Here is a 25,769-nt window from a genome sequence, read left to right as displayed (position 1 = left end):
AAGACATTAATTGCCTCAAACTCTCCACCCCTGTCACCCAGTCAAACCTCTCCCCCACAGAATGAGCAGCCCTCCACTCCCTCCGCTCCAACCCCAACCTCACCATCAAACACGCAGACAAGGGAGGCGCAGTGGTAGTATGGCGCACTGACCTCTACATCGCCGAGGCTAAACGCCAACTCTCCGACACCTCCTCCTACCGCTTGATCATTACCCCACCCCCCAAGCATCAAACCATCATCTCCAATACCATCCATGACCTCATCACCTCAGGGGACCTCCCACCTACAGCCTCCAACCTTATTGTTCCCCTACCCCGCACAGCCCGTTTCTATCTCCTTCCTAAAATCCACAAACCTGCCTGCCCTGGTCAACCCATTGTCTCAGCTTGTTCCTGCTCCACCTATCTGGACTCCATTTTCTCCCCTTTGGTCCAGGAACTCCCTACGTACGTCCATGACACCACCCACGACCTCCACCTCCTCCAGAACTTCCAATTCCCTGGCCCCTAACACCTCATTTTCACCATATACGTCCAGTCCCTATACACCTGTAATCCTCATGCAGATGGCCTCAAGGCCCTCCGCTTCTTCCTGTCCCGCAGGCCCAACCAGTCCCCCTCCACCGACACCCTCATCCGCCTAGCCGAACTCGTCCTCACCATCAACAAATACTCTTTCGATTCCTCCCACTTCCTACAGACAAAGCGGGTGGCCGTGGGTACCCGCATGGGCCCAAGCTATGCCTGCCTCTTTGTAGGTTACGTGGAACAGTCCCTCTTCCGCACCTACACAGGCCCCAAACCCCACCTCTTCCTCCATTTATATTGGCTGTATCACCAACACCTTCCACCCCAACTGCAAGTTCACCTGGGCCATCTCCAACTGCCCCTCAGTTTCCTGGATCTCTCAGTCTCCATCTCAGGAAACCAGCTAGAAACTGATGTCCATTTCAAGCCCACCGACTCCCGCAGCTACCTAGAATACACCTCCACCCACCCACCCTCCTGCAAAAATTCCATCCCCTATTCCCAATTCCTCCGCATCCGCCGCATCTGCTCCCAGGATGAGGCATTCCACTCCTGCACATCCCAGAAGTCCACGTTCTATAAGGACCGCAACCTTCCCCCCCACAGTGGTCGAGAACGCCCTTGACCGCGTCGCCCGCATTTCCCGCAACACATCCCTCACACCCCTCCCCGCGACAACCACCCCAAGAGGATCCCCCTCGTTCTTCCATACCACCCCATCAACCTCCGGATACAACGCATCATCCTCCGACATTTCGGCCATCTACAATCCGACCCCACCACCCAAGACATTTTTCCATCCCCACCCTTGTCTGCCTTCTGGAGAGACCACTCTCTCCGTGACTCCCTTGTCCGCTCCACACTCCCCTCCAACCCCACCACACCCGGCACCTTCCCTGCAACTGCAGGAAGTGCTGCACTTGCCACCCACCTCCTCCCTCACCCCCATCCCAGGCCCCAAGATGACTTTCCATATTAAGCAGATGTTCACCTGCACATCTGCCAATGTGGTATACTGTATCCACTGCACCCAGTGTGGCTTCCTCTACATTGTGGAAACCAAGCGTAGGCTTGGGGGACGCTTTGCAGAACACCTCCGCTCGGTTCGCAATAAACAACTGCACCTCCCAGTCGCAAACCATTTTAACTCCCCCTCCCATTCCTCAGATGACATGTCCATCATGGGTCTCCTGCAGTGCCCCAATGTTGCCACCCGAAGGTTGCAAGAACAGCAACTCATATTCTGCTTGGGAACCCTTCAGCCCAATGTTATCAATGTGGACTTCACAAGCTTCAAAATCTTCCCTTCCCTCACTGCATCCCAAAACCAGCCCAGCTCGTCCCCTCCCACCACTGCATCCTAAAACCAGCACAGCCTGTCCCCACGTCCCTAACCTGTTCTTCATCTCACCTCTTCCTCCCACCTCAAGCCGCACCTCCATTTCCTACCTACTAACCTCATCCCGCCTCCTTGACCTGTCAGTCTTCCCTGGACTGACTATCCCCTCCCTACCTCCCCACCTATACTCTCCTCTCCACCTAACTTCTTTTCTCTCCATCTTCAGTCCGCCTCTCCTTCTTTCCCTATTTATTCCGGAACCCTCTCCGCATCCCCCTGTCTGATGAAGGGTCTCGGCCCGAAACCTCAGCTTTTGTGCTCCTGAGATGCTGCTTGGCCTGCTGTGTTCATCCAGCTTCACACTTTGTTATTTTGCATGGAAATGAGGTGAGATTAGTAACATTAAGATGCAAATGTATGGTAATAAGAACCTCACCACTTAGTAGCAAGGATTTCATTTAGTCGTTGAAACATTAAACTGAAAATTGGACAACTATTTTCTTGTTTTTCCATTCTTGCCTTATTTTCCCAACTTTCTCACCACTGGCCATGTCATTTAAATCCTGAGAAAATTAGAGTCATCGAGATCCAAACCACCAATAAAGGCCCTTCAACTTATCAAGTCTGCACCAATCAGAAACAACTATCTTGCTATTCTAATCTCATTTTCCAGGACTTGGCCCATAGACAGTATGCCTTGGCATCGCAAGTACACATCTAAATACTTCTTAAATGTTATGAGGGTTTCAGCCTCGAACACCTTGACAGGCAGTGAACTCCTGATTCCCACCACCCTCAGTGGAAAAAAAAATTCCTTATATCCCCTCTAAACCTCCTGTCCTTTGCCATAAATCTAATTTCCTTGGCCATTAACCCTTTCCTGTCTACCTATTTGTCCTCTTCATAATTTTACACATTTCAATCACATGCCCTCTCAGTCTCCCTTGTTTCAAGGAAAACAAACACGGTCATTTAAGGTTAAGATGCATGGGATCCATGATGACTTGACCATGTGGATTCAGAATTGGCTTTGCCATAGAAGCCAGAGGATGGTGATGGAAGATAACAAAGTGTGGAGCTGGATGAACACAGCAGGCCAAGCAGCATCTCAGGAGCACAAAAGCTGACGTTTCGGGCCTAGACCCTTCATCCGGCTCCACACTTTATTATCTTGGATTCTCCAGCATCTGCAGTTCCCATTATCACGGATAGTGATGGAAGTTTGTTTTTCAGGCTGGAGAGTTGTGACTAGTGGTGTTCCACTGGTACAGGGACCCCTATAGTTTGTGACATAATATAAATATGTCTAAATGATGTGGATGAAAATGTAGATGGGTGGGTTAGTAAGTTTGCAGATGGTATAAAGTTCACTGGAGCTGTGGCTAGTGCAGAAGGTTGTTAAAGGATACAGTGGAATATAGATAAGTTGCAGATGTGGGCACAGAAATGGCAGATGGAGTTTAATTTGTATAAGTGTGAGGTGCTGCACTTTGGGAGATCACATGTTAAGGAAAAGTATTCAGTAAATGGTAGGACCCTGAACAACATTGATGTACAGCGGGATCTTAGGGTTCAAGGCCATTACTCCCTGAAAGTGGCTTCACAGGTAGATAGGGTGGTAAAGAAGGCATATGGCATGTTTGCCTTTATTGGTCGGGCAATTGAGCACAAGAGTCAGGATGTCATGTTGCATATAAAACTTTGGTTAGGCCAAAGAGTACTGCATTCAATTCTGGTTACCACATTACTGGAAGGATGTGGAGGCTTTGGAAAGAGTGCAGAAAAAGTTACCGGGATGCTGCTTGGATTAGATGGGATGCACTGTAAGGAAAGGCTAGAAAAGCTCAGGCTATTTTCTCTGGAGCGGCGGAGGCTGAGCGAAGACATGATAGAAGTCTATAAAATTATGAGATGCAAAGAGTTGATGATCAGAATCTTTTTCTCAGAGCTGAAATGCCTAAACCAAGGGAACGTGCATTTAAGGCAAGAGGGGGAAAGTTCAAAGGAGATGTGGGGACAATTTTTAGATTAGATTCTCTACAGTGTGGAAACAGGCCCTTCGACCCAACAAGCCCACACAGCCCCTTGTAGCGTCCCACCCAGACCCATCCCCCTATAATCCACACACCCCTGAACATTACGGGCAATTTAGCATGGCCGGTCCATTTAGCCTGCAATCTTTGGACTGTGGGAGGAAACCCACGCAGACATGGGGAGAATGTGCTAACTCCGCACTGCTCAAGGCCGGAATTGAATCCGGGTCCCTGTTGCTGTGAGGCTGCAGTGCTAACCACAGGGCTACTGTGCAGCCCATAATTTCTTTACACAGAGTGATAGGTGTGTGGAGCGTGCTGCTGTGGGTGGTGGTAGAGGCAGATAAGATAGTGGCATTTAAGGCACTTATAGATAAGCACATGAATATGCAAGGACTGGAGGAATACGGACCAAGGGCAGGCAGAAGGGATTAGTTGAACGTAGCAACATTATCAGCACATCGTGGGCCAAAGGGTCAATTCCTGTGCACTGCTCTATGTCTGTCTTCATTACTAGAAAGCCCCGCAACTTTCTGGTAAATCACCTCTGCTCTTTCTGCTTATAGTTTGAAAAGAAAAGCAACATGCTTCTTAATCATGCCATGCAAGTTATAAAATTCTTACCACTTGAGTTTGGAATAGAAGTAAGATAAATCTGTTTACAAGTATCTGTTGGTTATTTACTGATTCTAATTCTCGATGTTTTGAATGAAAATAAACATGCTGGAAATAATTAGAGGTCAGGCATAACAGGGCTAACATTTCAGGCCAATTACTATTTCTCCCCATTCACAGGATGTGGACATTACTGGCAAGGCCACAATTAGTGCTATTTAACAGTGTGCCTTGCAAGGCAAGCCAGATGAGGACAGAATATTAAAAACTGCAAGAACTGTGGATGTTGTAAATCAGAAACAAAAACAGAAATTGCTGGAAAAGCTCAGCTGGTCAAGCAGCATTTGTGAAGAGAAATCAGATTTAATGTCTCTGGTCCAGTGACCTTTCCTCAGAACTGATGATAGCTCGGAAAATAGCCAAGACAGCATATTCCCTTTACTTCATAAACTTCATAAATAGACTTCATAAACCAAACAGGTCCTTTTTTTAAACTATGGTTTTATAGTCACCATTAGACTAGCCTGTAATTCCAGTTTTGTTAATTGAACTTCAGCCGCTGTGTAGAGATTTGAATCCATTACCTCAGAATATTAGTCTTTACCTCTAGATCAGTGACATTATACTGTATCCTCCATCACAACTACAGGGGCTAAAGTGAAGGACAGATTTAACCTATAAGGTGTGTCCAGGAGGGTTTTCTAGAGCAGTATGTATGTAGTCCAACTCGGGAAAGGGTCATACTGGACCTGATGTTGGGGAATGAACCCGGCCAGGTGGTTGATATTACAGTAGGGGACTACTTTGGAAATAGCGACCACAATTCCATAAGTTTTACAAAACTCATGGACAAGGATAGGAGTGGTCCTAAAGGAAGAGTACTAAACTGGGGGAAGGCCGACTATACCAATATTCAGCAAGATCTGAGGAATGTAGATTGGGAGAAACTGTTTGAAGGTAAATCCACATTTGATATGTGGGAGGCTTTTAAGGAGAGGTTGATTAGCGTGCAGGAGAGACATGTTCCTGTGAAAATGAGGAATAGGAAAGGCAAGATTAGGGAGCCATGGATGACAGGTGAATTTGTGAGACTGGCCAAGAGAAAAAAGGAAGCATACATGAGGTCTAGGCAACTGAAGACAGACGAAGCTTTGCAAGAATATCGGGAATGTAGAGCGAATCTGAGAAAAGGGATTAAGAGGGCTAAGAGAGGACATGAGATATTGCTGTTAAACATGGTTAAGAAAAATCCCAAAGCCTTTTATTCCTATATAAAGAGCAAGAGGGTAACTAGAGAAAGGATTGGCCCACTTAAGGACAAAGAAGGAAAGTTATACGCTGAGTCAGAGAAAATGGGTGACATTCTTAACGAGTACTTTGCATCGGTATTCACCAAGGAGAGGGACATGATGGATGTTGAGGTAAGGGATAGATGTTTGCTTACTCTAGGTCAAGTTGACGTAAGGAAGGAGGAGTGTTGGGTACCCTAAAAGACATTAAGGTAGACAAGTCGCCAGGTCCAGATGGGATCTATCCCAGGTTACTGAAGAAAGCGAGAGAGGAAATAGCCGGGGTCCTAACAGATATCTTTGCAGTGTCCATAGACACGGGTGAGGTCCCTGGGGACTGGAGACTTGCTAATGTTGTCCCCTTGTTTAAAAAGGGCAGCAAGGATAATCCAGGTAATTATCGACCGGTGAGCCTGACGTCAGTGGTAGGGATGCACTGGAGGAGATAGTGAGGGATAGGATCTATTCCCATTTGGAAGAAAATGGGCTTATCAGTGATAGGCAACGTGGTTTTGTACAGGGAAGGTCATGTCTTGCCAACTTAATCGAATTCTTTGAGGATGTGACAAAGTTGATTGATGAGGGAAAGGCTATAGATGTCATGTACATGGACTTCAGTAAGGCATTTGATAAGGTTCCCCATGGCAGGCTGATGGAGAAAGTGAAGTCACATGGGGTCCAGGGTGCGCTAGCTAGATGGATAAAAAACTGGCTGGGCAACAGGAGACAGAGGGTAGTAGTAGAAGGGAGTTTCTCAAATTGGAGACCTGTAACCAGTGGTGTTCCACAGGGATCTGTGCTGGGACCAGTGTTATTTGTGATATATGTAAATGATCTGGAGGAAGGTGTAGGTGGTCTGATCAGCAAGTTCATCATACATTAAACTTACCATTCCAGGGATCATCCGTGTGAATCTCCGCTGGACACGCTCCAGGGCTAGTAAGTCCTTCCTGAGGCGTGGGGCCCAAAATTGGACACAGCATTCTAAATGGGGCCTAACTAGAGCTTTATAAAGTCTCAGAAGCACATCGCTGCTTATATTTTCCAAACCTCTTGATATATACCACAATATATTGTGGCCTCAACTACTTTCTGTGGTAGTGGATTCGACACTTTCTGGGTGAAGAAAAGAATTCTCATTTTAGTCCTAAAATGTTTAGTCCTCATCCTTAAACTTTGACCCTTGGTTCTGCACTCCGTTAGAATTTTATAGGTTTCTAGGAGGTTGTCCCTCAGTCTTCTGGTTGTTGAGACACAATCCTACCCAACTCAATCTCTACTCATGTCAAATCTAGAATCATAGAATCCCTACAGTGTGGAAGCAGGCGATTTGGCCCATCAAGTAACACAAACCTTCCAAAGTACATCCCATCCAGATCAACTCCCTACCTTATCTCTGTAACCCTGCATTTCCCATGGCTAATCCACCTAGCCTGCTTATCCCTGGACACGAGAGGAAATTTAGCATGACCAATCCATCTAACCTGCACATATTTAGATTGTAGGAGGAAACCAGAGTACCCAGAGGAAACCTACATGGACAAGGTGAAAGACAGAACATGCAAACTCCACACAGACAGTCACTCGAGACTGGAATCAAACTTGGATCCCTGGTGCTGTAAGGCAGCAGTACTAATCACTGAGCCACTGTGCTGTCAATTCTGCAGAGGATCATTTTGGTAAATCCTTGTTGCATTCACTGCATAGCTAGAGCATCCTTCCTCAGATAACAAGACGAAAATTGCACATAAGAATCCAGGCGTGACCTCACCGAAGCTCTTTATATTTGTAGCAAGACATTCTTGTTCCGATACTTGAATCCTTTAATTATGAAGACCAACATATAGATTGCCTTCTTACAGCCTGCTGCACCTACCTGTTTACTTTCAGCAACTGGTGCATGAGGACACCCTTGTCTCATTGAATATTTCTCTCTCTTTCAATTGGCATTCATTCAAATCGTAACCTGCCTTTCTATTTTTAGTACCAAAGTGGATAACCTCACATTGATACACATTTTACTGCATCTGTTATGCATTTGCCCACTCATTCAGCCTTGTCAAATTAAACTGCAACATCTGTGCATCCTTCTCACAGCTCAACCTTCCACCCAGCTTTGTGTCACCTGCAACTTTTGTGATATTATATTTAATCCCCTCATCTACATTATTAACATATATCGTGAATTACCAGTCCCTGCTCAACCCCCACTGGTCGCTGACTGCTATTCAGAAAGAGACTAATTTATTCCTGCTATTTGTTTTCTGTTTCTCTCTATCTCAATAGGTCAACCCCAACCCGATATTTTAATTTTACACATTAATCTTTATGTGGGCCTTTGTTAAAAACTTCTGAAAATACAAATAAACCACATTCACTGGCTCCCCCGATCAACTCTACTAGTTACATTCTCAACAAATTAGAGTAGATTTGTCAAGCATGATTTCTCTTTTATAAATCCATGTTGACCGTGTCTGATTCTACCACTGATTACTTAGTGATCTGCTATATATTCCTTTATAATGAAAAAAACTCCAACATCTTCCCAATTACCAATGTCAGGGCTACTGGTCTATAATTCCCTGTTTTCTCTCCAGTCCCATTTTTTAAAAATAGTGGGATGACATTTGCTATCCTCAAATCTGTGGGAACTTTTCCAGAGTTTACAAAATCTTGGAAGATGATCACAAATGCATCCTTTATTTCTCAAGCCATTTCCTTAGCTTCTATGGGATGTAGATTATCAGACCCTGGAGATATATCAGCTTTCAGTGCAATCAGTTTTCCCAATACCATTCCTCTATTCATACAGATTTGCTTCAGCTCTTCCCTCTCACAAAAGTCTATGTTGCCCATCATTTCTGGTACCTTATTTGTCTCCTCCTTTGTGATGCCAGAACAAAGCATAAATTTGGTTTGTCAACCATTCCTTTGTTTCCCATTATAAATTCCTTTGTTTCTGACTGAAAAGGTCCTACATGGTTTACACCAATGTTTTTCTCATCACAAATCTATTGAAAATTTCATAGTTAGTTTTTATGGTCCCGGCAAGCTTCATCTCAGACTCTATTTTCAGCAAGTTTGCTGATGACACTAAGATTGGTGGAGTAGCTGATAGTGAGGGGGACTGTCAGAAATTACAGCAGAATATAGATAGACTGGAGAGTTGGGCAGATAAATGGCAGATGGAGTTCAATCCGGGCAAATGCGAGGTGATGCATTTTGGAAGATCAAATTCAAGGACGAACTATACAGTAAATGGAAAAGTCCTAGGAAAAATTGATGAACAGAGAGATCTGGGTGTTCAGGTCCATTGTTCCCTGAAGGTGACAACGCAGGTCAATAGGGTGGTCAAGAAGGCATATGGCATGCTTTCCTTCATTGGGTGGGGTATTGAGTACAAGATTTGGCAGGTCATGTTGCAGTTGTATAGGACTTTGGTTCGGCCACATTTGGAGTACTGTGTCCAGTTCTGGTCGCCACATTACCAAAAGGATGTGGATGCTTTGGAGACGGTGCAGAGGAGGTTCACCAGGATGTTGCCTGGTATGGAGGGTGCTAGCTATGAAGAGAGGTTGAATAGGTTAGGATTATTTTCATTAGAAAGACGGAGATTGAGGGGGGGACCTGATTGAGGTCTACAAAATCATGAGGGGTATAGACAGGGTGGATAGCAAAAAGCTTTTTCCCAGAGTGGGGGACTCAATTACGAGGGGTCATGAGTTCAAAGTGAGAGGTGGTAAGTTTAACGGAGATATGCGTGGAAAGTTCTTTACACAGAGGGTGGTGGGCACCTGGAACGCGTTGCCAGCGGAGGTGGTAGATGCAGACACGTTAGCATCTTTTAAGATATATTTGGACAGGTACATGGATGGGCAGGGAGCAAATGGACACAGACCGTTAGAAAATAGATGACAGGTTAGACAGAGGATCTTGATCAACGCAGGCTTGGAGGGCCGAAGGGCCTGTTCCTGTGCTGTAGGTTTCTTTGTTTCTTTGTTTGTTTCTATACTTGGATTCTGTGTTCAGTATGTGGATTCTGTGTTTCAGTTGTACATGTAATTGGTGAGACATCATCTCAGTAACCACATACACAGTTTTGGTCTCCTTATTTAAGGAAGGATGTAAATGCATTGGTTCGGAGACAGCTTGGTAGATTTTACCGGAGTTCAGAAGAATGAAATCAAATTGTGACATTTAAGATGCCAAAGGGGATTGACAGAGTTGATGTAAAAGTATGTTTCCTCACGTAATCGAGAATTTTAGGATAAGAGTAGCAGATTTAAAAATAGAAATGAGTGGAAACTATTTCTCTCAAGGCTTGTGAATGTGTGGAATTCATTACACCAGAGTGAGATAGATGCTGGAACATTAATTAAGTTCAAGGAAAAGATAGACGATTTTGAATCAGTGATGGGTTGAAGAATTATGGAGAGTGGTCAGGAAGTGGAGTTGAGGCTGAAATGAAGTCAGCTTGTTTTCACTGGAGTTTTGAAAAGGAAGACATAATTTGATAGTATCTTAGATGACAGAATCATCTTGTCAAGATTGATATAGAAAGGATGATCCTTGCAGGTGATTTCAAACAAGAGAACATTGTCTTAAAATTAGGAGACCCCCTTTTTCGAACAGCGATAAAGTGGACATGTTTCTTTCAGAATGTTGTACGATGTTCAAACTCTCTACTTCAGAAGGTGGCGGTGGCAGGGTCACTATTTTTAAAGCGGAGGTAGCTGGGGGTAGATGGGATGTTGAATTCAGAATACAAACAAATCGGCCGTGATTGTATTAAATGGCGGAGCAGGATCAATGATCTGCTCTGCTCCAAATTTGAATGTTCGTGTGCATGTTTGTGTGATTCTAGCTTGTCAATCCAAATGGAGAAACCACCACCACAGTCCTTGGACTTTGATAATGGTTTCAAACAGTTAATTGATTAATATCATCTTTACATGTACCTGTGCTGCTTCCTGAAGGCAAATAATACAAATTTTCCGTCATTTTAATAGGTTTGTCAATATTAAGAAAACATCGGGGAGAAAGTTATAGTAAAAAGTGTCAAATACTTCAAACTCATTTAAACAGAGATGTGTTTCCAAAAATGATTTACAATGTAGATTAAATTTTAAAAATAGCACCACTGCTAGTGATTAAGAACTAAAAGTTACAAAATAAAATTATTGTACAGTTACCACATTGCATTTTTAATGAGTTATTAGTTATTCGATAACAGTCGCGGTTTAGTGGTGTTCAACAGACTTTCATTTTTTAAAGCAGTTTCTTGTTTTCTCCATAGCCCATGGGATCGGAGCGGATGGAGATGCGTAAGCGGCAGACATCGTTGCAGCAGGAGATGCCAGGCTCTGCACAGTCACAACAGGGTGCTGGTAACCGTGGTTCGAATGCTTGCTGTTTTTGCTGGTGCTGCTGCTGCAGCTGCTCATGGTACGTCTTTCAGTCTTTTATCCTGCAACTCTGGAGAATGGCTGGAAGGTAAATGCCAGCGCACGTAATCTGTACTCATATGACTAAACATCAGTATTAGTACTGTTGCCTCACAGCGGTAGGGACCCAGGTTCGATTTCACCCTCGGGCGACTGACTGTGGAGTTTGCACATTCTCCCCATGTCTGCATGGGATTCCTCTTGGTGTTCCGGTTTTCTCCCACAACCCAAAGATGTGCAGGCTAGGTGGATTAGCTGAGTTAAATTGCAGTTATGGGAATTACATAGTGGGCTGGGGCTGGGTCTGGGTCTGAATGGGATGCTCTTCAGAGGGTCTGTGCAGGGGCAATGAGCTGAATGGCTTCTTTATGACTTCGCAGATTTTAAAATTCTATCATAATATGTTCACTCATCCCTAAAGGTTCTTTTATAACCAGATTATTAGTTAGCTCTTTTCATTACACAATACTAGATCCAAAATAGTCTGTCTTCTAGTCAGCTTCTGAATGTGCTGCCACAATCATCTTTTCGAAAGCTATACCTAAGACACTATGGAGACTTGATCTCCACAGCTTTAATGCCCAATTGGTTTATCCATTCAATATGCAGAGTGAAGTAACTTATGATTACTACATTTCACATGCTACAAGCTTCCGTCATTTCCTGATTAATACCATGCTAAATATCACCACTACTGTTTTATTCCCCATGGATAATTCTAGTCAATGTCAGTTGTCCTTTGATGTGTTTTAGCTAGAGCTAAGAAACATTATTCTTCTGATTTGAGACCCTCCCTTACTACTTCATCTTGTATATTCAATGCAATACACCTCATTTACCTTCTTGTCTGTCCTTCTTAAACTTTGAATATCTTCCCAGTCCTGGTCACCACACAGCCATGTTTCTGCAATGTCAATGATATATAAGCAGTTAGCTCTATTTCTTCCTTTAAATCATCCATCTTATTGTAAATGTTACAAGCATTTTGGTAAACTGCCCTTTGGCATCATTGCACATTCAAGGCACATTCAATGTGTGGCTTTGTTTCTTCTGTCTTCTGGCCCACCTTGTACCTTTTTATACTTTCTGGTACCCCTCAGGTTCCTATTTCCCTCACAAACTAGTTTAAACCAACCCCAACAACACTTGAAAATCTCCCTGCAAGATATCAGTCCTTGTTTTGTTAAGATGTAACTTGTCCAGCCTGTACAGCTCCCATCTATCCCAGGACTGGTCCTAAAGCCTCAGAAATCTGATGCCTTCCCTCCTACACCAACTCTTCAGTCACATGTTCAATTGATCGATCCTCCTGCAAGTTAATCCCAAGAAAACTTGTCTTGAGAGCTTGCTTTTTAATTTTCCAAACTACCTGAATTCTGTTTTCAGGATCTCATCCCTCTTCCAAACTAAGTTGTTTGTACCAATGTGGACCATGACTTCTGGCTGACAGACCCTCCCCTAGGAGGACGTCATGCAGCCTCTCCATGGCATCATTAACCCTGGCACTGTGGAGGCAGCGCACCATTGTGTGCATGGCAGTGTGTGTTTCAATCTGCAGAAATGCCTTTCTGATATGCTAACGATGGAATCCGCTATGACTGCTACCCTTTCATTCTTCTTTCTCCCCCACCATGCTCAGCCTTATACCCTTTGTGTCACGGACTTGTCTCTGGCTGCACTCCCCCGAGGAATCATTGCCTTATGTATTATGCATTACCTTACTAGTATTTAAAATGGAATACTGATTGGTAACCATGATTGACTCAGGGGACTCCTATACGACATGCTTGACTTTCTTAGATTGTAGGTAGTCCCTCATTCTCTCTCTGTCTATATGCTTCTAATCTACAGTGTGACCACTGTCCTATACGTGCCATAAAAGCTATCTAAATAGTTTTTATGCCACATAGGTCGCAACAGAGATTCCAGCCTCTGCTCAAGTTCTGAAATCTGAATATCAAGCTTGTGTAGCTTTTAACACTTCCTGCAGATGACTTGTATGGGACACAGAATATGTCTATGACTTCACACATACCGCAACATGCTGGCTGAGGTGATATGCCGCCTGTAACTCTGAAAATTATTTATTACCTTTAGAACAGTTTACTATAAAATAAATTCCTAGCCATTTCATTTTACTTACATTCGCCTTATTTTTCTTCAGTTTTACTTTATTTTTCTTCAGCTTTACTTTATTGTACAACTTTACTTTGACTTGATTTAATTTTACCTCTCTTTTACTAGCATTCCTTCCCTAAGTCCAAGTACCTGCAACTTCTTTACAAGCTATTACTTTTTGTAGTTCTAAGCTGTTGAAACTCTCTCTCAAAAAGCAGCTTCCCACAAACCAAAAAAAAACTTGCAGATTTCCAGTAGTGTTACTGTTATGTCTTTTTATACTGCCTTATCTCAGTGCTGTATTTAGAAGGAAGCCTCTTCATGCTCTTGTTTTCTTTCCTCTTGACACTGTGTTCAGAATAAAACCACCCCCTTGCCTCTGTGCTGTTTTCGAACCTACTGTCTCCTTTCTTGGCACTGAGTTCAAAATGAAACCTCTCAGTACTCTTTTTTTTAAAATTTGCTTCCCTGATCTAAAACAATGGAGTTGAGGTGGAAAGGGTCAAGAGTGTCAAGTTGTTAGGAGTGATGATAACTGACAATCTGTCCTGGAGCCCCCATGTGGATGCGATGGTCAAGAAGGCATAACAATGCCCCTTTCCTCAAGTGTCTAAGGAAATTCAGCATGCCCATAAGGACTCTCGACAACTTTTACAGATGCACCACTGGAAGCATTCTATCCAGCTGCAAAACAGTCTGGTACAGCAGCAGCTCTCTCAGGACCATAAGAAACTGCAGAAAGTTGTGTGCACAGCGCAGACCATCACGGAAGCCAACGTCTCATTCATTGATAACAAAGTGTGGAGCTGGATGAACACAGCATGGCCGAGCAGCACCTTAGGAGCACAAAAGCTGACGTTTCGTAGCTAGACCTTTCATCAGAATGGGGCGGGGGGGGGTGGGGGGGGCGGGGGCAAGGGTTCTGAAATAGAGAGAAGGGGGAGGCAGATCGAAGATGGTTAGAGGAGAAGATAGGTGGAGAGGAGACAGACAAGTTAAAGAGGCGTGGATGGAGCCAGTGGAAGTAAGTATACGTGGGGAGCTAGGGAGGGGTTAGATCAGTCCGGGGAGGTCGGACAGGTCAAGGGAGGGGGATGAGGTTAGTAGGTAGGAAATAGGGGTGTGGCTTGAGGTAGGAGGAGGGCATTGGTGAGAGGGAGAACAGGTTAGAGAGGTGGGGATGAGCTGGGCTGGTTTTGGGATGCATTGGTGGGAGGGGAGATTTTGAAGGTTGTGAAATCCACATTGGTACCATTGGGCTGCAGGGTTCCTCAGCGGAATATGAGTTGCTGTTCCTGCAACCTTCGGTGGCATCGTTGTGGCACTACAGGAGGCTACAGGATGGACATGTCATCCAAGAAATAGGAGGGGAAGTTGAAATGGTTCGCAACTGTGAGGTGCAGTTGTTTATTGCGAACTGAGCATTGGTGTTCTGCAAAGCAGCCTCCAAGCCTCCGCTTGGTTTCCCCAACGTAGAGAAGGCCACAACGGGTACAGCGGATGCAATATACCACATTGGCAGATGTGCAGGTGAACATCTACTTGATGTGGAAAGTCATCTTGGGGCCTGGGTTGGGGGTGAGGGAGGGGGTATGGCGAGGTGGGGGGGGCGCGCAAGTGTAGCACTTCCTGCGGTCGCAGGAAGAAGTGTCGGGTGTGTTGAGGTTGGAGGGGAGTGTGAAGCGGCAAGGAAGTCATGGAGAGAGTAGTCCGTCCAGAAAGCAGACAAGGGTGGGGAGGGAAAAATGTCTTTGGTGGTGGGGTCAGATTGCAGATGGCGGAAGTGACGGAGGATGATGCGTTGGATCCAGAGGTTGGTGGAGTGGTATGTGAGGATGAGGGGGATTCTCTTTTTGGCGGTTATTGCGGGGACGGGATGTGAGGGATGAGTTGCGGGAAATGCGGGAGACACGATCAAGGGCGTTGTCGACCACTGTGGGGGGGATGTTGCGGTCCTTGAAAAACGAGGACTTCTGAGATACACGGGTGTGGAATTCATTATCCAAGGAGCAGATGCAGCAGAGGCAAAGGAATTGGGAATAGGGGATGGACGTTTTGCAGGAAAGTGGGTGGGAGGAGGTGTATTCTGGGTAGCTGTGGGAGTCGGTGGGCTTGAAATGGATGTCGGTTTCTAGGTGGTTGACTGAGATGGAGACAGAGAGGCCCAGGAAGGTGGTGGATGTGTTGGAGATGGCCCAGGTGAGCTTTGAAGTTGGGGTAGAAGGTGTTGATGAAGTGGATGAACTGTTCGAGCTCCTCATGGGAGCACGAGGCAGCGCCAATATAGACATCAATGTAACAGAGGAAGCGGTGGGGTTTAGAGCCAGCGTAGGTATGGAAGAGTGATTGTTCCACATAACATACAAAGAGACAGGCATAGCTTGGGCGCATGTGGGTACCCATGGCCACCCCCTTTGCCTTTAGGAAGTGGGAGGAATCAAAATAGAAATTGTTGAGGGTGAGGACGAGTTTGCCTAAGCGAATGAGGTTGTCGGTGGAGGGGGACTGGTTGGGCCTGCGGGACAGGATGAAGCGGAGGGCATTTAGGCCATCTGCATGCGGAATGCAGGTGTAGAGGAACTGGATGTCCGTGGTAAAAATGAAGTTTTGGGGACCAGGTAATTGGAAGTTCTGGAGGAGCCAGAGGGCCTGGGTGGTGTCGCAGATGTAGGTAGGGAGTTCCTGGACCAAGGGGAGGAAATGGAGTTGAGATAGGTGGAGATAAGTCCGGTGGTGCAGGAGCAGGCGGAGACAATGGGTCAACCAGGGCAGGCAGGCTTGTGGATTTTAGGAAGGAGATAGAAGCGGGCGGTGCGGTGTTGAGGAACAGTGAGGTTGGAGGCTGTGGGTGGGAGGTCACCTGAGTTGATGGGGTTGTGGATGGTTTGGGAGATGAAGGTTTGGTACGTGGGTGTGGGGTTATGATCCAGGGAGCAGTAGGAGAAGGTGTCAGAGAGTTAGCGTCTGGCCTGAGCGATGTAGAGGTCAGTGCGTCATACTACAACTGGGCCTCCCTTGCCCACACGTTTTTTGGTGAGGTTGGGATTGGAGTGCAGGGCTGCACATTCTGCGAGGAAGAGGTAGGAATGGGTGAGAGTGGTAGAGAGGTTGAGGCGATTGATGTCTCGACAGCAGTTGGAGATTAAGAGGTCAAGGGAGGGTAGGAGGCCTTAGGGTGTTGTCCAGGAGGGGGGCTTTGTTGGAGGCAGGTGAAGTGGTCAGTGGAGGGAGGGTTAGGCTCACAGTTAGAGAAGTAAGTATGGAGGCGAAGACGACAGAAAAACTGCTCGATGTCATTGACTCCATTTACACTTCTCATTGCCATGGAAAGGCAATCAACATCATCAAAGACTCCTTCCACCTCAGTAATGCTTTCTGCTAACCTCTTCCGTCAAGCAGAATATACAGAAGCTTGAACACATGTACCAACATGTTAAAGGAAGCTTCTTCCCTGCCGATATTAGACTGCTGGATGGACCTCTCTAACTTCAAAGAATGTTGATTTTGCTAATATTGATCTTGCTTTGTGTGCCTCCTGTGCAGCAGTAATCTTGTATGCCTCACTCTGTCTAAGCACCGTATGATCTGAAAGTCCTTGTTTGCTATGATATGCCTATACTGCCCACAGAACAAAGCTTTGCATTGTAATAAGGCACATGTGACTACAATCATTCAAATCAATTCCTCTCATAGAACTGTATTATCTTACAGTTGCTGTCAACAGCAGGCTGATTTGTCTGAGAGTTGTATGTCATGTTACTTGGAGCAAGCTGATATTTAGTTCTGTCATCAAATGTGTGGAATGCACCCCATCACCAGGTTCCAATCCGGCCAAGATTCTATTGTTGTTTGATGCCTTTTCTTCTACAGCTAATTGTAAGATGATTTTTTTTCTTTCATGGGATGTGAGCATCCCTGGCTAGACCAGCTTTTATTGCCCATCATTAGGGATGGCAAGGTGTTTGCTTGAACTGCTGCAGCTTTTGAGTTATAGGGGCACCCTATGTGCTATTTGGAAGTTATTGCCAATATTTGGCCCTAAAAGCTGAAAGAAGTGTCAAATATGGTTTCCGGTCAAGATTATGTGTGACTTGGAGGGAAATGTGCAGATAGTCGTGTTCCCATCCATCAGCAATCTTGTACTTCTAGGTGGAAGTTGTCACAGGTTTGAAAGGTGCTATCTGAGGAGCCTAGATGAGTTGCACTGCAGTGTATCTTGTAGATGGTGCATTCTGTTGCAACAGTCAGTCAGTGATGAAGGAAATGATTTATGAAGGTGATGGATGCATGTCAATCAAGCAGGCTACATTGTCCTGGATGGACATTCATGTTTCTTGAGTATTGTTGAGCTGCAGTCATACCATGCAAATGTAAAGTCCTCCATTAAAACCCTACCTTGTGCCCTTTAGATGGTGGACAGAAATTGGTGAGTTGAGATACTTGCCGCAGTGTTCCTACCTTCTGTCTTGCTCTTGTAGTCACAGTAATTAATAGGCTGGTCCAGTTCACTTTCTGGTCAATGGTAATCTCCAGGGTGGGAGAGGGACTCAGCAGCTGTAATGCAACTGAATATCAAGAGCATGATAGATCTTTCTTTCTTGTTAGAAATGGTCATTGTTTGGCATTTGTGTGGTGTGAATGTAACTTATGACTAATAGATAATGAGGTTACAGATTGTGAGTTGAGTATAATTCGGCTGCTACTCATAGCCTGCAATGATGCATGACTGCCCAATTTTGATTCCAATTTAGCACAGTGATAGTGCCACACAGCATAAAGGAGAATATCCTCAACCTGAATATTGTATCTACGAGATTAATGTGATGTTCATTTCTATTGACACTTTCATGGACAGATATATCTGCAACAGATAGATTTGTGACAATGAGATCATGTAGGTTTTTGCATCTTGTTAGTTCCCTCATGATTTACATGACCCAGACTAGTAGCTGTGTAATTTAGAACTCGACCAGCCCAGTCAGTAGTGGTGCTGCCTAGCCATTCTGGGAGATGGATGTTGAATCTCCAGCCCAGAATAAATTCTGTGCCCCTCTTTATGGGGGAATAGTGATTTATTAGCTCTGTAGGTTGGTAGGAGGCAATCAACAGGTTTCCTTGCCCATGTTTAAACTGATACCATAAGATTCCAGAGGATCTGGAGTCAATCTTGACAACTGCCAGGGCAACCTGTTGTCACTGTAAACCACTGTCCCACTACCACTGCTGGGCCTGTCCTGCTGGTGAGACAAAACATTCACTTGGATGGTAATAGTGGCGTTTTTTGACATTGTCAGTGCAGATGATTTTGTAAAAATGACATGTAAGGATGTTATATAATTATCTATTGGGCAGCACTCCCAATTTTGGCACATACCTTCAGATGTTGAGAAGAAGGACCACAATGCTAATTCCAGCTCTCTCCCTAGTTTTGTCAGTTCTCTTTACCTGCAAGGAGGGACAGAAAAGATGTGTGAGTGAGAGGAAAGAAATGTTTTCACACATTGGATGGAGCCTACAAATGAGAAGCATGACTTTGCATAAAAATCTATTAGTGTCAGATGAATTTGGTTCCTTTAAATATTGAAGTTGGAAGTATGTTATGCAGGTTCTCATCATGCCCACTGCTGGTTGACAGGAATCCCAAAGGTAATTCATTAATTGATTCTATGAAAAAGCCACTAACATGTGTTGCAAATATATTCTCAGATTCCTGCATGATATTAAATTTAATTGGACCAGCCATAAAAATATTGTGGCTACAAGATCAGGTCAGAGGCTGAGCCTTCTGTAGGAAATAACGCAACTCCTGATTGCCAATCTACAAGGCACAAGTCAGGAGTGTGATGCAAAACTCTCCAATTTTCCAGATAGGTGCAGGTCCAGCAATACAAATGAAGTCCAACACCATCCAAGATAAAACAGCACTCTTGATCAGCAACTCATTACCAACACACAGAGGCAGTGCTGTGTACCATCTACAGAATGTGCTGCCACAACTCACCAAAGGTTCTTTGACAGTACTTTTTAAACTTGTGATATCTACCAGCGGAAAAGACAAAAACAGTAGATAGATGGCAACACCAACACCTGCAAGTTCTCATCAAAGCCACACAACATCCTGACTTGGAAATATTTTCCTGTTCCTTCACTGTCACTGGTTCAATATCCTAGAAGTCTGTTTCTGATAGCACTTTGAATAAACTTACATTACATTGCAGTGATTTAAATGATAGCTCACCACAACAGCTGAAGGGTAGGGATAAGAATCAGCCTTGCTATTGATGCTCACATCTGATGTGAATACAAAAATGCAAACAGGTCAGGAACATGGAATTAAGAGTATAGTTCATATTGTTATGATCCAAGTTATGAAAGTACTAGATAATCCAGATATTTGTTAGGATCTGGCTTGATACACCATAATTGTTAGGTTTATAATTCTCTGGGGACCAGGAATTATTTACAAGGGAAACACAGATAAAACTCTGAACAGAAATACTTTATTTCAGATGCGCTCACTTCCACAGCTCCAGACAGAGACCCCCAGCTCATTGACCAGCTCTCTCACTGACCAGCTCTCTTAAACAGGCAGTATCAAAACTACATACATAACAATAATTATTTTAAAAATGTGATTTTGATGACTAACAGTATAACTGAACATTTTAGTAACTGAAAGTGATAAATGACGTAGAAGAACCGAGAGCAAGAAATAAGGATTGAATGGAAACATTAAAATGATCTTTATGATATGGATTTGGAACAAAGCAAACAGATGCAAAAATGGCTAACTAGGTACACTGAACAAGTTTGATAATTAGCTAAGTGAATTTTCATTGAGTTTCTTGAAGAGGTCCTAGTGAGTTATCTCATGCCATCATCCCAAACCCACCTCACTAATTTGGTGCCATAGCTCTGTGGTGTCCCTTTCAACTGATGCTAGCCAATTCTCCCACTCGCCATAAATGAAAGTACTTGCCACTGCTAAGATATTCTGGGATCCCTGACACCAGCTTTAAAAAACTATTGTGTATCTGGTCAGGTAATATCAGTCCGGAGCTGTCCTGGAGATTAGGATAATTGCCCCAAGTGTGGCAGATAGGGTGAACCTAGGAGGTTCTAGTGGATGGAGTGGTGGAGAAGTGGGCCATCTTCTTTCTCCAGCACTGGCAGAGGAGGCTGTGACATCAGGATGCTACCAGTTTGACCCATCTGAGACAAGGTGGTCTCAGCCATCCAGAAGAACATCTAACAATATAAGAAGAAGGTCAATGACTGTCTCTGCTCCACCAGGGTAAGTGCTGCCATTTTTTCTTTGCTACCTCACTCTCTATCTCTGCTACAGCATATACTACCCACCAGGTCATATGGTCAACTACCCTCATTGCATTTGCTAACTTCTCTCACTCAATTTCATCCACCCAAGCCCCTCACCCTTCGAGCATGTGCTGTCTACACTGCTTACTCATCAGGACACTTCGCCACTCGTCCCTACACCAGAACTAACAGCCATGCCATCCGCTTTCGTCTCACCCAATCCCTACCTTCTCACATTCCAGAAGAAAACAGCTTACAATAGGGCAGAAAGAGCCGTGTTTGGTGGTGAGTATCCTAATATTCAGCTCCTCCCAAAATGAGGAGAGGATCCTGATTCAGACTGCCTTTTGTGGTGGACTGATTATGCCCAAGGTCTTAGACTTATATTGAAGGCTTCCTTGACTTACTGTGCTGGGAATCCCTGTCTGAAGAGTGTCTCCTGTAATAACACATGGCCATTTGCTTGAAGCGCATGTCGTGTATTTGTCGCCTGAGTTGCTGGCATATGTAGCGCAGCGCCATACGATGATATATCCATGCCCTTGACTGATGACTGCTGACAACCATGACAAATTATCTGGCTTTGTGTCTTCACTCAAAGGCAAGATGACTTAGAAGTACTGTGAGCCCCTTACCTCTGGCTGAGGGGTCAAATACTGAAAAAGGGAAAGCATGATAAGCCAAAGCAGAGATGTTGTGAGCATCCAAGTGTACTCAAAGTAAGTGGTTACTGTGGTAGCAAGTGAGGATTTAGCCTGGCCCAATTCCTGACTTGGAGCCCTGTCCCTGCATTATCAGGGGTCCTTGCAGCAGAATTATAATGAAAGGTTCTGATGCACTCCAAAATGTAGCATTAAAGTGCAGAGGCATATTGTAAATGTGTTGGAGATGAGCCATGATAATGCAGAGATAACAAGGTGGAGTGTTGGACGAACACAACACAGAAGGGTCTAGACCCAAAACATCAGCTTTCCTGCTCCTCTAATGCTGCTTGGCCTGTTGTGTTCATCCAACTCTACACCTTGCTATCTCAGATTCTCCAGCATCGACAGTTCCCACTATCTCATGATAATGCAGAGACCAGTTTGTGTTAGTGAAAAAATTGATGGACTTAGATTATCTGTGGATGCCGCCTAGGCCCTTAGATGTTGCTGCCTGGTATCCAAAATACAGGTCCAGAGGAACAAATGGTGGCCTGGAATCGCCAGGTAAACACTCTGACTTTCATGTTGAGAATTCTTAGCATCTAGTTTCTCTCCAATGGACAATGGAATGGGAGACTGCATAGAAATACGGCAAGATGAGGTAATAGTGGAGGGTTCCATTGATCAATAATCTTTGCGTCAGTATTCACCATAGAGAAGGACTTGGTGAATGATGAGTGTAGGTAAGGGTGTGTAGATAGTTTAGGTCATGTTGAGATCAAAAGGGTGGAGGTTTGGGCCTCTTGAAAAACATTAATGTAGACAAGTCCCCAGGGCCCGATGGGATATACCCCAGAATATCGAGAGAGGCAAAGGAGGAAATTTATGGGGCCTTGAGGGAAATTTTATATCCTCACTGGTTACAGGGAAGGTCCCAGAGGATTGGAGAATAGCCAGTGTTGTTCCTTTGTTTAAGAAGGGTGGCAAGGAATATCCAGCTAATTACAGGCCGGTGAGCCTTATTGGAGAGGATTCTTCGAGACAGGATTTATTCCCACTTGGAAATAAGAAGGCGAATTAGCGAGAGGCAACATGGTTTTGCAAAGGGGAGACTGTGTTTCTCATGAAATTGGTTGAGTTTTTTTGCAGAGGTGACAAAGATGATGGGGGGGTAGGGCAGTGAATGTTGTCTACATGGACTTCAGTAAGGCCTTTGACAAGGTCCCTCATGGCAGGCTGATACATAAGGTAAAGTTCCACAGGGTCAGAGGTGAGCTTGCAAGATGGATAAAAACCTGGCTCGGTCATAAAAGATAGAGGGTAACAGTGGAAAGGTGTGTTTCTGAATGAAGGGTAGTGAAGGTCTAATCCAGATGGAAAATATACAGTAAATGGCAAAACCCTTAAGAGTACTGATTGGCAGAGGGATCTAGGTGTACAGGTACACAGGTCACTGAAAGTGGCAACACAGGTGGAGAAGGTTGTCAACAAGGCATACAGCATGCTTGCCTTCAGAGGCTGGGGCAGTGAGTTTAAAAATTGGCCGGTAATATTGCAGCTTTACAGAACTTTAGTTAGGCCACATTTGGAATATTATGTTCAATTCTGGTCGTCACACTACGAGAGGGATGTGGTGGCTTTGGAGAGGGTTCTGAAAAAATTTACCAGGATGTTGCCTGGTATGGAGGACATTAGCTAAGAGGAGAAGTTGGAGAAACTTGGGTTGTTATCACTGAAACAACGGAGGTTGAGGGGTGATCTCATAAACATCTACAAGATTATGAATGGCATGGACAGAGTGGACAGTCAGAAGCTTTTTCCCAAGGTGGAAGAGTCAGTTACCAGGGGCCATAGGTTCAAGGTGCAAAAGGCATAGTTTAAAGGTGAATATACAAGGCAGGTTTTTTTTACACAGAGGGCGGTGGATGCCCGGAATTCTCTGCCGGGGGTGGGGGGGTTAGTGGAAGCAGATACAATAGTAATTTTTAAAGGGTGCCTTGGCAAATACATGAATAGGATGGGAATGGAGGGATCTGGTCCCTGGAAAGGAAGGAGGTTGTAGTTGTGATGGGAAGCATGTTGGCGCAAGCTTGGAGGGCTGAAGGGCCTCTTCCTGTGCTGTAATTTTAATTTTGTTCTTAATTGTCTCTTGTTGTTCACTCAGGAGAAACTCATTTCAATGTCAAGCACTTGGTTGGAAAATGAGACTTTTCAGCCTTGACATTGAGCTTTACTGGATATCTCCTTTGCTTTTCTTAGTTACTCCCTATCTATCTATTACATAGCTGACCTTCTCTCCTTCTAGAACTACTTAGTCCAACCCAACTATTTCTCTCTCGAAAAGTAAAAATGAAGGTATTTGGTTAAATTACAGACTACATTCCACAGCCTCCAGTCAGCTTTCTTTCTACTTATGTTTTTAAACCAAAGAAATGCCAGATTTTGTTTAGAACATATGTGAACACTCAACAGTAAACCCTGTAGCAACTTATGGCATTTTTGCTTCTGAAAGCAACTCAAATGCGTCAAAGGTTCAAACACTGTTTTCTTCGCTCTCAAAATCTCTCAGTTGGGTCAGGAGTAGAAGTATTATTTGTAACCATATTCAGGCATAATAAAGCAAATAGAAAGTGAAAACCTATTAATTCACCTCATAAATTGAAACCAGAAATCCACATTTTACACCTAATGCAACCTACAAGTTATATGATTACAGCAATATGGATTATAAATACTAACATGAATTAGTTGTAATGTACCATGTTGTTTCTTCTAAATATTTGAAGTATACACAGTTACACCTCTGCTGTTCATTAAATTTAGCCTACTTAGTCTTTCTTATCACCTTGGAAGATCTGCTGATGCCACATAACACAACGACAATCATCTTCTGCTTTCTACTTTCACTGCTATTTTGCTGTTTTAAGCCTCGAATTTGTTGCAGTGTGTTTAATTTTGTAAATTTCCTGTTAAAATGCTGCTGATTAATTTCATGCTGATTCAATTTCTGGGGAACTCCTTTATTTCTAATCAGTGTCTGTCACCTTTCCTGTGACTCCAATTTAATTGATATGAAATAGGACTTTAGGTACTGTGCTCCATCCTTAAGGCTCCACTTTTTTATCTTAAGGATTTGCCTCTGACTGTATTTGGCCTATCACTTTTTCCTTCTAACAGTCTTTAGAATTTACGAATGTAAATAAACATAAGCTTTGAAGAACTTTGCAGCTACTTCAAAGTAGTTTTCTCCACAGCCTTTAAAGGCAATGCCAACCTTGTCACTGCTCCTTCCAGTGTATCAGAATTGGAAAGTACTGATTATATCTCTGAAATTTCTCATATAAAATCCCAGAAGTAGCAGAAAAACTCCAAAAATTTATTTTGCTCAGTTTTGCTGGTCTTTCATAAACCAAATGAAAACTCCAGTTCCCTGTTTTGCAAATTTGGGAAGACGAAATACAGGTTGGCTATTGATACATTTGGTGTTGTCTTTTGTGTTTGTGGAATGGTGGCAAAGTTACATAGAGGGCAAATTTGTAAGGAGTTAAGTATTGGACATAGACTACATCTTAATGTAGCTTGTAGTAGATAGTAAGCGAAAACACATTTATTTGTTTAGAACATTACAGCACAGTACAGGCCCTTTGGCCCTTGATGTTGTGCCGACCTGTCATACCGATCTCAAGCCCATCTAACCTACACTATTCCATGTATGTCCATATGCTTGTCCAATGACGACTTAAATGTACCTAAAGTTGGCGAATCTACTACCGTTGCAGGCAAAGCGTTCCATTCCCTTACTACTCTCTGAGTAAAGAAACTACCTTACTTATTTCCCACAATGTTATCAATAAACATATTATTATTTGCTTTCCAACAGAGAAATAAACATTATGTATGTGCACTGTGTCCTCACCAATTATGTCTTGCAAATTTTGAGCTTAATAGTTTTTACGATATATGTACTCCTAAAGGATAAATATGATATGGAAATGAAATTCGTAGCCTCATATAACTTGTAGTCAAATCTACCCAATAGTATTTGTATTTCATTTGATATTTCCTATTAAAATATTAAGGTACTATTCAATCACAATTATTTACAGTTATTATTTACAATTCGCAATTGATTTCAAGCAGAATTCATACGAACAAAGCAAATATAACAAACTCCTTTGATATGAAATAAATTGTTTTTTGGTTTCATTTAAAAGAAAGAAAAAGTAGAGTGAAGGGAATCATCTTTATAGGTGCTCAAAATTGTGCTTAGAACAAGTGTTATAAATCTTCAGTCTCTTGTAATTATTTCAAAATAGATTGACAGAATTGTTATCTCAGTCCCATGTGGGTGTCATATAACAGGAATTATTCATATTTATGGTTTGTGAAATTGGAAGGATCTTTAAAAACCTCTAAGTAAAGGAGATTAGAAATAAGAAAT

At 43.7% G+C, this 25,769-nt stretch overlaps 1 protein-coding gene across 10 annotated transcripts in view; it reads left to right on the top strand.

Moving 5' to 3' along the window:
- LOC125451881 (regulator of G-protein signaling 20-like) overlaps nucleotides 1-25,769 on the top strand; it is a 227,178-nt gene that overhangs the window by 156,454 nt on the left and 44,955 nt on the right. For all 10 annotated transcript variants that reach the window (XM_059646346.1, XM_048529596.2, XM_059646349.1 and 7 more), the window contains exon 2: nucleotides 11,102-11,250. In XM_059646346.1, the coding sequence (XP_059502329.1) occupies nucleotides 11,102-11,250 (149 nt within the window). The remainder of the gene's footprint in view (nucleotides 1-11,101; nucleotides 11,251-25,769) is intronic.

This window comes from Stegostoma tigrinum, chromosome 5 (assembly GCF_030684315.1).
Source record: "Stegostoma tigrinum isolate sSteTig4 chromosome 5, sSteTig4.hap1, whole genome shotgun sequence".
NCBI lineage: Eukaryota > Metazoa > Chordata > Chondrichthyes > Orectolobiformes > Stegostomatidae > Stegostoma > Stegostoma tigrinum.
The sequence above is the reverse complement of the archived record's forward strand: the minus strand, read 5'-3'. Positions and strand labels throughout refer to the sequence as shown.